The sequence below is a fragment of the Pleurodeles waltl genome, chromosome 8 (genome assembly GCF_031143425.1).
Source record: "Pleurodeles waltl isolate 20211129_DDA chromosome 8, aPleWal1.hap1.20221129, whole genome shotgun sequence".
Lineage (NCBI taxonomy): Eukaryota > Metazoa > Chordata > Amphibia > Caudata > Salamandridae > Pleurodeles > Pleurodeles waltl.
This window is the reverse complement of record NC_090447.1, coordinates 25,677,143-25,693,937: the sequence shown is the minus strand read 5'-3', so window position 1 is coordinate 25,693,937 and position 16,795 is coordinate 25,677,143. Positions and strand designations below refer to the sequence as shown.

At 46.2% G+C, this 16,795-nt stretch overlaps 1 protein-coding gene across 1 annotated transcript in view; it reads left to right on the top strand.

The window, feature by feature from the left end:
* Positions 1 to 16,795, top strand: part of LOC138249319 (transient receptor potential cation channel subfamily M member 2-like) — a 1,037,937-nt gene that overhangs the window by 187,452 nt on the left and 833,690 nt on the right. The window contains exon 6 of the mRNA XM_069203278.1: positions 13,107 to 13,168. Within this exon, the coding sequence (XP_069059379.1) occupies positions 13,107 to 13,168 (62 nt within the window). The remainder of the gene's footprint in view (positions 1 to 13,106; positions 13,169 to 16,795) is intronic.

Sequence of the window (16,795 nt, the reverse complement as noted above, 5' to 3'; positions counted from 1 at the left end):
AGAGACAGAGAAGCCAGGCTCCTACTTTGGCTTCAGAAACGAAAAGCCAGAGAAGCTTTTTCTGAGGAGGAGGACAGCGACACATCAGTGGCCTCAAAGAAGAGGAAAAAGTCTGTGGAGAGCTTCTCTCCCAAGAGCAGTAAGTCAGCCAAGAAGCTGCATGCATTTAAGGACATACCTGAGGAACAGGCTTCAACATCCAGGGAACTTGGTGGTAAGGTTCGTTCAGAGCCATCTACGCCTGCTACCACCTCAAAGAAGCTAAAAAAATCTTCAAGTTCCCTACCACGACGTCCAGGATATCCACACCGTCGACGGCACCGTCGTCGAGCGCATCGTCGACGGCAGGTCTTCCTTCATCGACGACAACAGCTAGGGCCACGTTTACGGCTCCGTCGTCACCAATGATTGTTACCTCATCTCCGCTGTCATCTACGACTATAACGTCGGTGAGCTTAAAATACGGTCCCTCACCTGCTGACACCTTGAAGATCCCAAAGAAACCGTCGACGGGCAAGAAGATGAAGTCTCTATCGTCGACGCATTCATCGACGGGTAAGCTGGGGTTTTTCGACGACGATCCCACCGACGGAGGCAGCGACGGCGCGGAAATCGAGTTTGCCCTCAGAGACGACTACTCCATCGACGACACACCCGTCGACGGCACCTCTGTCGACGGCAGCCCTGTCGACGTCAGCTTCATCGAAATTGGCACCGTCGATGGCAACTCCGTCGATGCTCGCATCGCTGATGACGGCTCCGCTATTGACTGCTCCGTCGACACCTACACCGTTGACGAGAACACCATCGATGAACGTACCGTCGATGACGACTCCGTCGACGGCTCAATTTCCTGATCCTATACCCAAGCATTTTGGAGCGTCTCCTTACCTACCTCAGAGGATTCTGCCAATAAAAAGCAAGTCTTCTCTCCTACTACCATCCCATACATCACCTAGTAAAGTCAGACCAGTAGCTCCGCAGCATCTCTTTGCTGACGAGGAGGAGGAAGATGATGTATATTCGGATGATGGGTTTTTCCCGGTGACACGTAGCCCCTCAGAACTCCGTATTAAATGTCAGGAGGAGGATGAAGAGGAAAGTGACCAGCTTTATTTAGATCAGCAGAGGCAGAGTCACCTGCAACCTCAAGAGCAGCAGGAGCAGACAATTCAGGTGCCTGTTTCTTTGATAGCCAATCTACAGAAAATGATGCAGGACTATTATTCTAGATTTCCTCCACCTGGCTCCTCTACCCCGGTACAACCTCCGCATATGCCAATTTCCACCCCTGTTCGGCCATCAGATTCTACGGAACCTATCCCAGGTCCTTCATCTGGACAGGATGTTGATCCACCTTCGTCAGAGGATGAGCAGGAAGAGGGTGAAATTCAGGACACTGACTCAATCATTCCAGAATGGGATGAATACCAGATTCAAACACCATCTCCTTCTACGCCTCCACCAGTCGACTCTCCACTGCAGGACATTGGTGGTTTTCATAGTGTGATGGAAAGAGCTGCAAAAAGATTTCAACTGCCAATAATATCAAAGCAGTCAGACTGTTTCCTATATGACTTCAAAGAGGATACTAGGAAGTCAGTAAGAGCTATACCCATTGTTGACTTCATTTGGGAAGAGGGGCTTAAGGTCACGCAGATGCCATCTTCTATACCAGCAGTATTACTGAGACTTGAAAAGAAATATAAGGCACCGGACAATTCTCCAGCATGTTTGATTAGTCACCCTAAACCAGACTCTGTCATATCACAGGCAGCTCAGAGAAGGTCCAGAAATCCATCTTCATCTTTGACTGCCCCCCCAGATAAGGAGGGACGACGGTTGGATTTGATTGGGAAAAAGTTCTCAACGATGGCGGCCACTACTGTCAGAGCAGCAAATTCCCTAGCAATCCTGGGAAGGTACGACCGTCAGATGTGGTCCGATATGTCGCAGTTTATAGATCTATTACCGGAAGATAGTAGAGCGGAAGCACGCAAGATTTTACAGGAGGGTGAGAAGATCTCGGCTGAGATTATAGACTGCGCCATAGACGTCTCGTCTACAGGTTCCCGCCAGTTAGCCGGAGCAGCCGTACTCAGGCGTCAGGGGTGGCTGAAAGCTACATCGTTTAGACCAGAGGTACAATTGAAGATACTAGACATGCCCTATGATGGTGAGCTCTTGTTCGGCAAGCATGTAGATGATGCTTTGCAATCTATTAAAACAGACACCGAGACAGCCAGATCTCTGGGAGCATTACAATACAGAAGACAGCCCTTTCGGGAGCGAGAGGGAGAGAAAGCTTTTCTTATAGAGGCGGCGCACATCAATACCGTCAATACTCTTCTTATCAGGGACAGTTTCGTTCCACCTTTGGCCAGCAACAGCCACATACCTTTTGACAGCAGTCATCCACACATTTCAGACAGCAGGCAAGAGGAAAGTCGACTTATAAAGCCAAAGAGGCAGCAAGGAAACACTGACCTTCATCAGTTGCCTACATCCAACCCCTATACCAACACTCTAATAGGGGGCAGAATTTCCAAGTTCCTCCACCAGTGGTCCCATATTACTTCAGACAAATGGGTGCTCGATATTGTCAACCGAGGACATACACTAGAATTCAATCAGCCTCCCCCTCATGTACCACCAAGAGGTCCCCCGCCGGCCCATCTCCACGAACTTCTAGCGCAGATTGCTATCCTAATGGAGAAGGGAGCAATAGAGATCGTACCGAAGTACCAGAGGGGAACAGGTTTTTACTCCTGCTTCTTCCTTATACGGAAAAAGACAGGAGACTGGAGACCTATTTTAGATCTTCGTTCTCTCAACAAATACCTCAAGAAGCAATCATTTCGCATGATCTCCCTTCAAGACGTCCTACGCCTACTCAACCGGGGGGATTTTATGCCATCTTTGGATCTCCAGGACGCATATTTCCACATTCCCATTCACCCCAGTCATCGGAAATTCTTACGATTCAAGGTTGCAGGCACTCATTACCAGTTCAGAGTGTTGCCCTTTGGCCTCAGATTGGCCCCAAGAGTGTTCACCAAGGTTTTGGCACCAGTTGCAGCCTACCTTAGGCAACTAGGGATTCAGGTGTTCCCGTACTTAGACGACTGGCTAATAAAAGCACGAACAACGACAAAAGCTGCCAGGGACACAAAGACATGTTTATCTCTCTTCGGGACACTAGGCTTAACAGTCAATTACCCCAAGTCTCATCTAGATCCTTCCCAGAACATCACCTTTTTAGGAGCCGTCTTGGACATGGTCCAAGCAAGAGCCTTTGCTTCGCACGACAGACGGAAGAGGCTTCAAGATCTAGCAATACGTCTCAGCAGAAGAAGGTCCGCTTCTGTTCGGACTTACAAGTCTTTTCTGGGGATGCTTTCGTCCTGCATTCCATTGATAAAAAACTGTTGTCTGCACATGAGAACACTTCAACAGCAACTAGACAATCAATGGAAACAAATAGAAGGATCTTTCGACGATGTCGTTCGAATAACCCCATCAGCAAAACAAGCTCTCAAATGGTGGAAGGATACCCCCCTCATCTCAGAAGGTCTCTCATTCCTGAAAGACAAGCCAGTGCATATTATAACAACAGATGCATCCTTAGAGGGATGGGGAGCACATTTACAAGATCTATCAGTGAGAGGGAAATGGTCCACTCAGGAGTCGACTCTCCACATAAACGTATTGGAGGTAAGAGCAGTTTCCTTGGCGCTCAAGACTTTCCTCACCAACATCAGGGGTTCCTCAGTCTTGATAAGAACAGACAACACCACAGTCATGCATTACCTCAACTAACAGGGGGGAACAAGATCGCAGGCATTGTCGCTAGAAGCACAGAAACTGTGGCATTGGGTGATTCAGCGTCAGATATCTATCAGAGCAGAACATCTCCCGGGGATCTCCAACACCTGGGCAGATGCCTTAAGCAGGACTCGAACCAGCTGCCACGAATGGGAACTCAATCAGACAGTTCTCGACCGCCTCTTTCGTTGTTGGGGCAAGCCCAGTCTGGATCTGTTTGCGACCAGAGACAACAAAAAATGCCAACACTTCGCAAGCTGGCGACCGCAAAAAGGATCAAAGGGGAATGCGTTTTTGATCAAATGGTCAGGGATTTATGCATACACTTTTCCCCCGCTTCCTCTCATCCTGAGACTTCTGCAGAAAATGAAGAGGGAACCATGCCGGCTTCTATTGATTGCTCCCAAATGGCCACGCCAGTTTTGGTTCACAGAACTTCTATTACTCTCGGAGCAGCCTCACATACGGCTGAGGACAATACCGGACTTGTTAACAACGAATCAGGGGCAGGTCCGTCATCCCAACCCGATATCTCTTCGATTATCAGCTTGGCTCCTGAATTCTATGAATTTGACGGCCTAGATATCCCTTCAGACTGCAGGGAGGTACTTGCCTGTGCCAGAGCTCAATCTACAAAGAGGACGTATAAGTTCAAGTGGAAGAGTTTCTGCATATGGTGTTCAACTTCCAACGTTCATCCTCTGAAGTCCTCTCCTGAACAGATCCTCCCATATCTGTTGCATTTAGTGAAATCGGGCCTTTCCCATTCGTCTATCAAGGTCCACCTTGCTGCTATATCCCGTTTCCGACGAACATCACACTCACCATCTTTATGGTCATCCAGGATAATAAAACTATTTCTAAAAGGCTTGTTCAGGATGTTCCCGCCGATTCACCGTCCTCCACCTCCATGGCATTTAAATATTGTGCTCTCCCAATTAATGAAGCATCCGCTTGAGCCCATTCATAAGGCAGACCTGAAATATATTTCTTTAAAAACAGCCCTCCTTCTGGCCCTCACTTCCGCGAAGAGGGTTAGTGATATCCAGGCTTTCACAGTCTCACCACCTTTTCTTCAATTCAAATCAGAGGTGATCATTCTAAGAACTAATCCAAAATGTATCCCCAAGGTTCCATCGACTTTTCATTTAAACGAGCCGGTGGTTTTGAGAACATTTTTTCCAAATCCGCGAACTCCAGCGGAGCAGGCATTACATTCACTAGACATTAAACGATGTTTAAAATTCTATATACAAAGGACTACCAGTTTCCGTAAATCTGAGCAACTGTTTATTAGTTATGGGCGGACCAATAAAGGCAAGGCTGTTACCAAGCAGACCATAGCACGCTGGATCTCTTCTACCATACAACTCTGCCACCGGTTAGCAGGGAAGCCGTTATCGTCCAATGTCAGAGCGCTCTCCACTAGAGCGGTATCCACTTCGGCAGCTCTATTCGCAGGAGTCCCTCTGAACCAGATCTGCAGAGCGGCAACGTGGACACGTGCCCACACCTTCACCCAGCACTACTGCCTGGAAGCTACTGACAGGATGGATGCCGTGGTAGGACAAGCAGTGTTACGTAATTTATTTGCATAAGGTGAGCCAATAATCTCTTTACCCTCCATCCTCTATGTATTACCAGACTAATATTTTTCATGTATATATATATCTATGTGTATATGTATATATTCATGTATATAATATTTTAGAAGGTTGATTAGCATATTTTAACTTCCTATATGAGTCCATATAGGAGGAATTGTGAGCAGGCATGCTTCTGGTGTTTCAGAACTCAACCATCTTTCTTACTGCTGGCTACTCTGATTCAAGCATGTGAATCTATGAAAGATACCCTAATACTGGAGAAGAAAATAAGTTACTTACCTGTAACTGTGGTTCTCCAGTATTGTGGTATCTTTCATAGATTCACATGCTTGAATCATTTCCCGTCGTTGAAATGGGAGTCCCACGGTACATAGAAAGCAATGAAAGCAATAAATAGATAAAGAAAAACTTTTTTTTTTTTTTTCATTGTAGTCAACAGGAAAAAACACATTCAGATTTTTAACTATCAGCCTCATTAGAAAAAGCCCAAACTTCAGCCAATCAGGCGAGACCACCCCTTTAGAATCCTTAGCACAGAGGCTCAGTCTCTCAGATTTTCTACCGCACGTCGTGTGTAAGGGAGTCTCCCTGAGCTCTGCTCAGTTTACTTTCTCTTCAAGAGATATTCTTCAGCTTTCACTTTTGTTTTTGCTGTAGTACTTCTTCCATCATGTCTACAGCAAGAAAAGGTTTGTTTAGACCTTGTGGTACCTGTGGAAAGTTAAGGCTTCATTGTGAGGACCCTCACAAGGAATGCATATACTGTCTCCATCCAGAGCATAAGGTCAAAGACTATAAAATCTGCAGGACTTTTCCTAACAAGAATCTCAGAGACAGAGAAGCCAGGCTCCTACTTTGGCTTCAGAAACGAAAAGCCAGAGAAGCTTTTTTCTGAGGAGGAGGACAGCAACACATCAGTGGCCTCAAAGAAGAGGAAAAAGTCTGTGGAGAGCTTCTCACCCAAGAGCAGTAAGTCAGCCAAGAAGCTGCCTGCATTTAAGGACAGACCTGAGGAACAGGCTTCAACATCCAGGGAACTTGGTGGTAAGGTTCGTTCAGAGCCATCTACACCTGCTACCACCTCAAAGAAGCTCAAAAGATCTTCAAGTTCCCTACCACCGTCGACGTCCAGGATATCCACACCGTCGACGGCACCGTCGACGAGCGCATCGGCGACGGCAGGTCTTCCTTCATCGACGACAACAGCTACGGCCACGTTTACGGCTCCGTCGTCACCAATGATTGTTACCTCATCTCCGCTGTCATCTACGACTATAACGTCAGTGAGCTTAAAATACGGTCCCTCACCTGCTCACACCTTGAAGATTGCAAAGAAACCGTCAACGGGTAAGAAGATGAAGTCTCTATCGTCGACGCATTCATCGACGGGTAAGCTCTGGGGTTTTTCGTCGACGATCCCCCGACGGAAGCAGCGACGGCGCGGCAATCGATTTTGCCCTCAGAGACGACTACTCCATCGACTACACCTCCGTCGACGACAGCCCCGTCGACGGAAACTTCATCTACATTGGCACCGTCGACGGCAACTCCGTTGACGCTCGCATCGCCGATGATGGCTCCGCCATCGGCGGCTCCGTCGACACCTACACCGTCGACGAGAACACCATCGATGAACGTACCGTCGACGACGACTCCGTCGACGGCTCAATTTCCTGATCCTATACCCAAGCATTTTGGAGCATCTCCTTACCTACCTCTCAGAATTCTGCCAATAAAAAGAAAGTCTTCTCTCCTACTACCATCCCATACATCACCTAGTAAAGTCACACCAGTACCTCCGCAGCATCTCTTTGCTGACGAGGGTGAGGAAGATGATGAATATTCGGATGACTTTTTTTTTCCCGGTGGCACGTAGCCCCTCAGAACTACGTATTGAATGTCAGGAGGAGGATGAAGAGGAAAGTGACCAGCTTTATTTAGATCAGCAGAGGCAGAGTCACCTGTAACCTCAAGAGCAGCAGGAGCAGACGGTTCAGATGCCTGTTTCTTTGATAGCTAACCTACAGCAAATGATGCAGGACTATTATTCTAGATTTCCTCCACCTGGCTCCTCTACCCCGGTACAACCTCCGCATATGGCAATATCCACCCCTGTTCGGCCATCGGATTCTACGGAACCTATCCCAGGTCCTTCATCTGGACAGGATGTTGATCCACCTTCGTCAGAGGATGAGCAGGAAAAAGGTGAAATTCAGGACACTGATTCAATCATTCCAGAATGGGATGAATATCAGATTCAAACACCATCTCCTTCTACGCCTCCACCAGTCGACTCTCCACCGCAGGACATTGGTGGTTTTCATAGTGTGATGGAAAGAGCTGCAAAAAGATTTCAACTGCCAATAATATCAAAGCAGTCAGACTGTTTCCTATATGACTTCAAAGAGGATACTAGGAAGTCAGTAAGAGCTATACCCATTGTTGACTTCATTTGGGAAGAGGGGCTTAAGGTCATGCAGACTCCATCTTCTATACCAGCAGTATTACCGAGACTTGAAAAGAAATATAAAGCACCGGACAATTCTCCAGCATGTTTGGTTAGTCACCCTAAGCCAGACTCGGTCATATTACAGGCAGCTCGGAGAAGGTCCAGAAATCCATCTTCATCTTTGACTGCCCCCCCAGATAAAGAGGGACGACGGTTGGATTCAATTGGGAAAAAGTTCTCAACGATGGCGGCCACTACAGTCAGAGCAGCAAGTTCCCTAGCAATCCTGGGAAGGGACGACCGTCAGATGTGGTCCGAAATGTCACAGTTTATAGATCTATTACCGGAAGATAGTAGAGCGGAAGCGCACAAGATTTTACAGGAGGGTGAGAAGATCTCGGCTGAGATTATAGACTGCGCCATAGACGTCTCGTCTACAGGTTTCTGCCAGTTAGCCGGAGCAGCCGTACTCTGGCGTCAAGGGTGGCTGAAAGCTACATCGTTTAGACCAGAGGTACAATTGAAGATACTAGACATGCCCTATGATGGTGAGATCTTGTTCGGCAAGCATGTAGATGATGCTTTGCAATCTATTAAAACAGACACCGAGACAGCCAGATCTCTGGGAGCATTACAATACAAAAGACAGCCCTTTCAGGGAGCGACAGGGAGAGGAAGCTTTTCTTATAGAGGCGGCGCACATCAATACCGTCAGTACTCTTCTTACCAGTGACAGTTTCGTTCCACCTTTGGACAGCAACAGCCACATACCTTTCGACAGCAGTCATCCACACATTTCAGACAGCAGGCGAGAGGAAAGTCGACTTATAAAGCCAAAGAGGCAGCAAGGAAACACTGACCTTCATCAGTTGCCTGCATCCAACCCCTATACCAACACTCTAATAGGGGGCAGAATTTCCAAGTTCCTCCACCAGTGGTCCCAGATTACTTCAGACAAATGGGTGCTCGATATTGTCAACCTAGAACATACACTAGAATTCAATCAGCCTCCCCCTCATGTACCACCAAGAGGTCCCCCGCCGGCCCATCTCAGCGAACTTCTGGCGCAGATTGCTATCTTAATGGAGAAGGGAGCAATAGAGATCGTACTAAAGTACCAGAGGGGAACAGGTTTTTACTCCTGCTTCTTCCTTATACGGAAAAAGACAGGAGACTTGAGACCTATTTTAGATCTTCGTTCTCTCAACAAATACCTCAAGAAGCAATCATTTCGCATGATCTCCCTTCAAGACGTCCTACGCCTACTCAACCGGGGGGATTTTATGACATCCTTAGATCTCCATGACGCATATTTCCACATTCCCATTCAACCCAATCATCGGAAATTCTTACGATTCAGGGTTGCAGGCACTCATTACCAGTTCAGAGTGTTGCCCTTTGGCCTCAGATCGGCCCCAAGAGTGTTCACCAAGGTTTTGGCACCAGTTGCAGCCTACCTCAGGCAACTAGGGATGCAGGTGTTCCCGTACTTGGACGACTGGCTAATAAAAGCACGAACAACGACAAAAGCTGCCAGGGACACAAAGACATGTTTATCTCTCTTCGGGACACTAGGCTTAACAGTCAATTACCCCAAGTCTCATCTAGATCCTTCCCAGAACATCACCTTTTTAGGAGCAGTCTTGGACACAGTCCAAGCAAGAGCCTTTGCTTCGCACGACAGACGGAAGAGACTTGAAGATCAAGATCTAGCAACACGTCTCAGCAGAAGAAGGTCCGCTTCTGTTCGGACTTACAAGTCTTTTCTGGGGATGCTTTCGTCTTGCATTCCATTGATAGAAAACTGTTGTCTGCACATGAGAACACTTCAACAGCAATTAGACAATCAATGGAAACAAATAGAAGGATCTTTCGACGATGTAGTTTTATAACCCCATCAGCAAAACAAGCTCTCAAATGGTGGAAGGACCCCCTCATCTCGGAAGGTCTCTCATTCCTGAAGGACAAGCCAGTGCATATTATAACAACAGATGCATCCTTAGAGGGATGGGGCGCACATTTACAAGATCTATCAGTGAGAGGGAAATGGTCCACTCAGGAGTCGACTCTTCACATAAACGTATTGGAGTTAAGAGCAGTTTCCTTGGCGCTCAAGTCCTTCCTCACCAACATCAGGGGTTCCTCAGTCTTGATAAGAACAGACAACACCACAGTCATGCATTACCTCAACAAACGGGGGGTACAAGATTGCAGGCATTGTCGCTAGAAACACAGAAACTGTGGCATTGGGTGATTCAGCATCAGATATCCATCAGAGCAGAACATCTCCTGGGGATCTCCAACACCTGGGCAGATGCCTTAAGCAGGACTCGAACCAGCTGCCACGAATGGGAACTCAATCAGACAGTTCTCGACTGCCTCTTTCGTCTTTGGGGCAAGCCCAGTCTGGATCTGTTTGCGACCAGAGACAACAAAAAATGCCAACACTTCGCAAGCTGGCGACCGCAAAAAGGATCAAAGGGGAATGCGTTTTTGATCAAATGGTCAGGGATTTATGCATACGCTTTCCCCCCGCTTCCTCTCATCCTGAGACTTCTGCAGAAAATGAAGAGGGAACCATGCCGGCTTCTATTGATTGCTCCCAAATGGCCACGCCAGTTTTGGTTCACTATTACTCTCGGAGCAGCCTCACATACGGCTGAGGACAATACCGGACTTGTTAACAACGAATCAGGGGCAGGTCCGTCATCCCAACCCGACATCTCTTCGATTATCAGCCTGGCTCCTGAATTCTAGGAATTTGACGGCCTAGATATCCTTTCAGACTGCAGGGAGGTACTCGCCTGTGCCAGAGCTCAATCTACAAACAGGACGTATAAGTTCAAGTGGAAAAGGTTCTGCATATGGTGTTCAACTTCCAACATTCATCCTCTAAAGTCCTCTCCTGAACAGATCCTTCCATATCTGTTGCATTTAGCTAAATCAGGCCTTTCCCATTCGTCTATCAGGGTCCACCTCGCTGCTATATCCCGTTTCCGACGAACATCACTCTCATCATCTTTATGGTTATCCAGGATAATAAAGCAATTTCTAAAAGGCTTGTTCAGGATGTTCCCGCCGATTCACCGTCCCCCACCTCCGTGGCATTTAAATATTGTGCTCTCCCAATTAATGAAGCATCCGTTTGAGCCCATTCATAAGGCAGACCTGAAATATATTTCTTTGAAAACAGCCCTCCTTCTGGCCCTCACTTCAGCGAAGAGGGTTAGTGATATCCAGGCTTTCACAGTCTCACCACCTTTTCTCCAATTCAAATCAGAGGTGGTCATTCTAAGAACTAATCCAAAATTTATCCCCAAGGTTCCATCGAATTTTCATTTAAATGAGCCGGTGGTTTTGAGAATTTTTTTTCCAAATCTGCAAACTCCAGCGGAGCGGGCATTACATTCTCTAGACATTAAACGATGTTTAAAATTCTATATACAAAGGACTAGCAGTTTCCGTAAATCTGAGCAACTGTTTATTAGTTATGGGCGGATCAATAAAGGCAAGGCCGTTACTAAGCAGACCATAGCACGCTGGATCTCTTCTACCATACAACTCTGCCACCAGTTAGCAGGGAAGCCGTTATCGTCCAATGTCAGAGCGCACTCCACTAGAGCGGTATCCACTTCGGCAGCTCTATTCGCAGGAGTCCCTCTGAACCAGATCTGCAGAGCGGCAACGTGGACACGTGCCCACGCCTTCACCCAGCACTACTACCTGGAAGCTACTGACAGGATGGATGCCATGGTAGGACAAGCAGTGTTACGTAATTTATTTGCATAAGGTGAGCCAATAATCTCTTAACCCTCCATCCTCTATGTATTACCAGACTAATATTTTTTCATGTAGATATATCTATGTGTATATGTATATATTCATGTATATAATCTTTTAGAAGGTTGATTAGCATAATTTAACTACCTATATGAGTCCATATAGGAAGAATTGTGAACAGGCATGCTTCTGGTGTTCAGAACTCAACCATCGTTCTTACTGCTGACTACTCTGATTCAAGCATGTGAATCTATGAAAGATACCACAATACTGGAGAAGAAAATAAGTTACTTACCTGTAACTGTGGTTCTCCAGTATTGGTATCTTTCATAGATTCACATGCGACCCACCCTCCTCCCCATAGGGGCTCACCTCTTTTATTTTCTTATAATCACTAGTGCGGAGAAATCTGAGAGACTGAGCCTCTGTGCTGAGGATTCTAAAGGGGTGGTATCGCCTGATTGGCTGAAGTTTGGGCCTTTTCTAATGAGGCTGATAGTTACAAAACTGAATGTGTTTTTTCCTATTGACTACAATGAAGAAAAAAAAAAAAAAAGAGAAAAGTTTTTTTTAATCTATTTATTGCTTTCTATGTACCGTGGGACTCCCACTTCGACGACGGGGAATGATTCAAGCATGCGAATCTATGAAAGATACCAATACTGGAGAACCGCAGTTACAGGTAAGTAACTTATTTTCTTCCTTTTCAGTGGTGCGGATTCGTAATATTCAAAATCAGGTATATACCAGCTACCCTTTTTTTCATGGGTAACAAAAAGATGCTTTCGTTCTCTAAGGTCTTTAGTCCACTACACGTTTTCGTTTGATAATGTCTGCTATTATGAATTACTATTCTGCAGGGGTAGCCGACATGTACACATGAATGCACACATTTGCTATGGGTATGCCATTGTTATGCTGGAAGAACCTGAATGTTGCCTCAAATGCCCACAATACGTCAAGGATGAGCCATTGTTAAACAGGAATAGCTTACATGTGGCTGAAAAATGTCCCTAATATGGAATGGATTGGCCACTATTAGTCAGGGATAGGCTGCATATGCCACAAATGCCAGCATATATGTCACTGATGAACTGCTCTTATCCAGCCATAACCCGCAGGTCCCCAAAAATACATCTCAGATTAGTGACTCTTATGGGAGGGATAGTTGGTCTATCCTCAGTGCAAGCAGAACAAAAGCAAGCTGACTTAAAGCATACCAGCAAGTATGAAGGGAAGGGTTCAGGCGCAGCCAAGGTTGCATTTGTATCTAGTCTTGGAAATTAATTTCACTTTGTGCCTTTCAAGGAAGATGTGATGTAGGTCTGAGGAAGCGAGGCACAGTTGTCCTTTCAGGGAGTTATGTCATGCAATCAATTTTCTGAAGCTGGTCTCTTATGTTTGATTTTAGTGTAAATCCAGACCTGTGTATTTCTCTTCTGCAGGAGTGACCATCAATATTCCACTTGTGCGTGTGGTTTTAGACGGAGAGGAAAGCACCCTAGAAGTGAGTATTACAGGGGTGAGGTGTTCCCTGTGCTTTTATGATTGAGAAAAATTATACTTGTGACAAAGCAACGCACTGAAGTATATCAATAGACCCTCATATTATTATTATCTCCATTGTATGCTGTACTGTATGTGTTGACTGTCTTTGTCTGTAATTACTTTGTGTATGGTTAGTACTGATAAAATCCCTTACTGAAATGAATTTCCTTAGGTTGAAATATGTAATCATCTGGGGCAGCCATAACGGAAACCATTTGTGTCATATTTTGTGATTCTACTAGAAGCTCCATTATGACATATCGTCTTTTCTGTTAAACTCTAGCAACAAAGAAAGTTAAGAGTACACATAGTGAGGATGATGAGGAAATACAGTAATATATGCACTAGGAGGTTCAGCACTCTAGTATGCCAGTGACCTCACAATAGGGCCACCATTCAGCAGCCAGTTAATTGTATAACAATCGCTGCAGGGCAGCAAATCATCCTGTGTGCTGTTCTAGCACAGGTACGTGTTAGTTACATTGTTGTTTTTTTTATTCCTAAATACCTCTATTTTGATAGTATTTGCAAGTAGTGTTTGCAGTTTTTTTCTTTTTTTATTGTGGCAAGTATTAAGTTTATGGTGGCAATTTGTTCACTTTCAGGCTCCAGTGCTGCAACTAGCACTATTTCTCCCTTTCATAGTGCCATCTTCTGTGTGTGCATAGCCCATGTCTTCTTTTGATCTCTGCAGGCTCCTGTATACTCAGACAGGGCTGATTTCAGACTGGTGTAATGCTTTACTTTGTTGCCGATATCCTGACTGAAAGCTTTCACACTTCACTGCAACAGATGAATACTTAACTTTGGTGCTGGCACCCTGGAAACTTAGCATCTAGTTGGTTTCAAATGGTTTTCTACCTTGAGTCAGGTTGTGCATGTTTGAGTCCCCATCAAGAAGCTCTGTCAGTTCAAACTTCTCACACGCTCATTCAACTCACAACATAACATGGGAACCTGATTTTTCAATCTCCAGCTTCAATTCCACCAGCCCATCAGGCAACTTTGCTCAGCATCACTCTCACTCGCACACGGACACACACACACCACATCCACAGAAGCAGAATAGGAGGCCGTTCATTCTCTTACCAAGCTGCCAAATCCCAGAAGACCACCCCAATATATCAGGGCCTCCTCCTCACGTCTTGAATTCCTCAAGAAGCTGAAGACCTGGCTATTCAGTTAGTTTGTTTGTGAGACCATCAAGACTGCCTCCATTCAGACCCATCCGCACCACACACCTACACTCATCTACGAGTGCCTGGATACCCTCATGGGTGACAAGTAGTGCTCTACAAATCCACCTTACTATCTCGGACTACCCTAAACCCTATTGTTATATTTTAAATTAAGACTTTTACTCTGTATTCCCGATGTTTAATCAAAGGAATTCTTTATGCTAATATTTTCAGTTTAACCTTAATTTAGAACTGCTCTTCCTTTTTAGAGTGTACGCCTTGTCAGACATAATCGAGGGCACAGATAAAAAAGGCTTTCTTAAATAAATCCTTGTTGATTTAGAGCTAGGTGACTCTGATTCTTCTGTTCAAGAGGAGGTCCAGTAAAGGCACGCTGAACATCAGTCTGTCAGTGAAGGACATGTTACTGTGTGAGAGGTGATTTTATCTACAGTCACTGCATCAACACAGTGAGTACAGGAAGCTATCATTCATTCAATTACTGCTTCTTTAATAAGCCATTTACCTCCCTGTGCTCCAGAAGAGGTTCATATCTCTCAGGGATGCAGTTCCCAGTCTTATAATTACATCCATACTGCCACAAGAAATCAGGAGGCCTCTCGCACAGATGTTGTGTATGTCCCAAACTCTTCTGGAAGCCAGAATCCCACCTTAAGTAAAGTCATCATAGATGCTTTAAGCACTCCTTACTTCGATCCTGAGGTTCAGTCAATCAGGGGATTTGTATACTCTAGATGTGGGCCCAGCACTTGTATCTTCCTTGCCAAAAAAGGGAAAGAGGCATAGACAAAGCCCTTGGTTTTTGTCAGGACAGACCTGTGGATATTCTTTGCCCATTAATGCAGATTATGGAAATATTAAAGACAGAGCGCTTACAGTTGCACCAGTTAATCTGCTACTTCTCAGAGTATGGAGTCAGCAGACTATGGCCCTCATTACAACCCTGGTGGTAAATCCCGCTTACCACCGTGCAGAAGACCACCAACATACCGCTGCAGCCGTGGAATTCCGCTACAGGTATTACAACCTACAGTTTGGAATCCGCCACAATACAGACACCCACACAAGTCTGCCACACCAAAGGTCAGTGATAAACTGGCGATAACAAAACCGACACCGTCACGCTAACAAGAATACGCCCACACTATCACGACCCACGAATCAACGCGGCGGTCTTTCAACGACGGTAAACCATTGGCGGTACACACCGCCACGCTCAAAATACACACACATTTACAAAACAAATCCACATTGGAAAATTCAAAATACACACACCTGATACACATACACACACCACTCCCACACACCCAGACCAATATAAAACACACACCCACATTACCCACAAACCCTTACTACCAGAAATTTGAAAGCAGGCCAGAGAGAGACACTACCAAAAACAACACCAGCATCCACAGACACACAACACCATCACTTACACAACATCCACACACCTCAAACAACACACACCAACACATCCCCTCACACATCACAACAGACACCACCTCACACATCACCCACACCACATCATGGCACCTCAAAGACACCCCAGGTTCTCTGAGGAGGAGCTCAGGATCATGGTGGAGGAAATCATCCGGGTAGAGCCACAGCTATTTGGATCACAGGTGCAGCAGACATCCATTGCAAGGAAGATGGAGCTATGGCGAAGAATTGTCGACTGGGTAAACGCAGTCGGACAGCATCCAAGAACACAGGATGACATCAGGAAGAGGTTGAACGACCTACGGGGGAAGGTGCGTTCTGTGGTATCCAGACACCAGATTGCTGTACAGAGGACTGGAGGTGGATCCCCACCTCCTCCCCCACAACTAACAACATGGGAGGACCAAGTCTTGGCAATCATGCATCCTGAGGGCCTCGCAGGAGTAGCAGGAGAACTGGACTCTGGTAAGGCAAATCTTTACTACCTTACCCTCACACCCATCACCCCAAAAACCCACAGATACCCTACCAACACAACCCACACATCCCAAAACCAAGCCCTGCATGTAACACCAATGCATGGACACCCATCACCCAAGCATGTCCAGTACAGAGACTCACGCATGCCCCAAAATCAGCAATCACACAAGGACCAAGCCAATAATGCAAGCACTGGAGTAGAGGGTCACTCACCCATTGCACACGATGGCACACACAGATACAATAACTATGCATTTACACCCCAACAGGACCCCTACCCAACGTCACCGGACAGGAGGTGCCAGACATATCCAGTTCCCCACAGAAGAGGCCCACAGTGATGACAGCAGCTCTGCACGCCTGGATCAAGACGACCAGCCCGGCCCATCTGGGACCTCGGGACAGTCGGTTCCCCTGCCACTGTCACAAGCCATCACAGAGCCCCCCCACCTCAGGAAACACCAGCA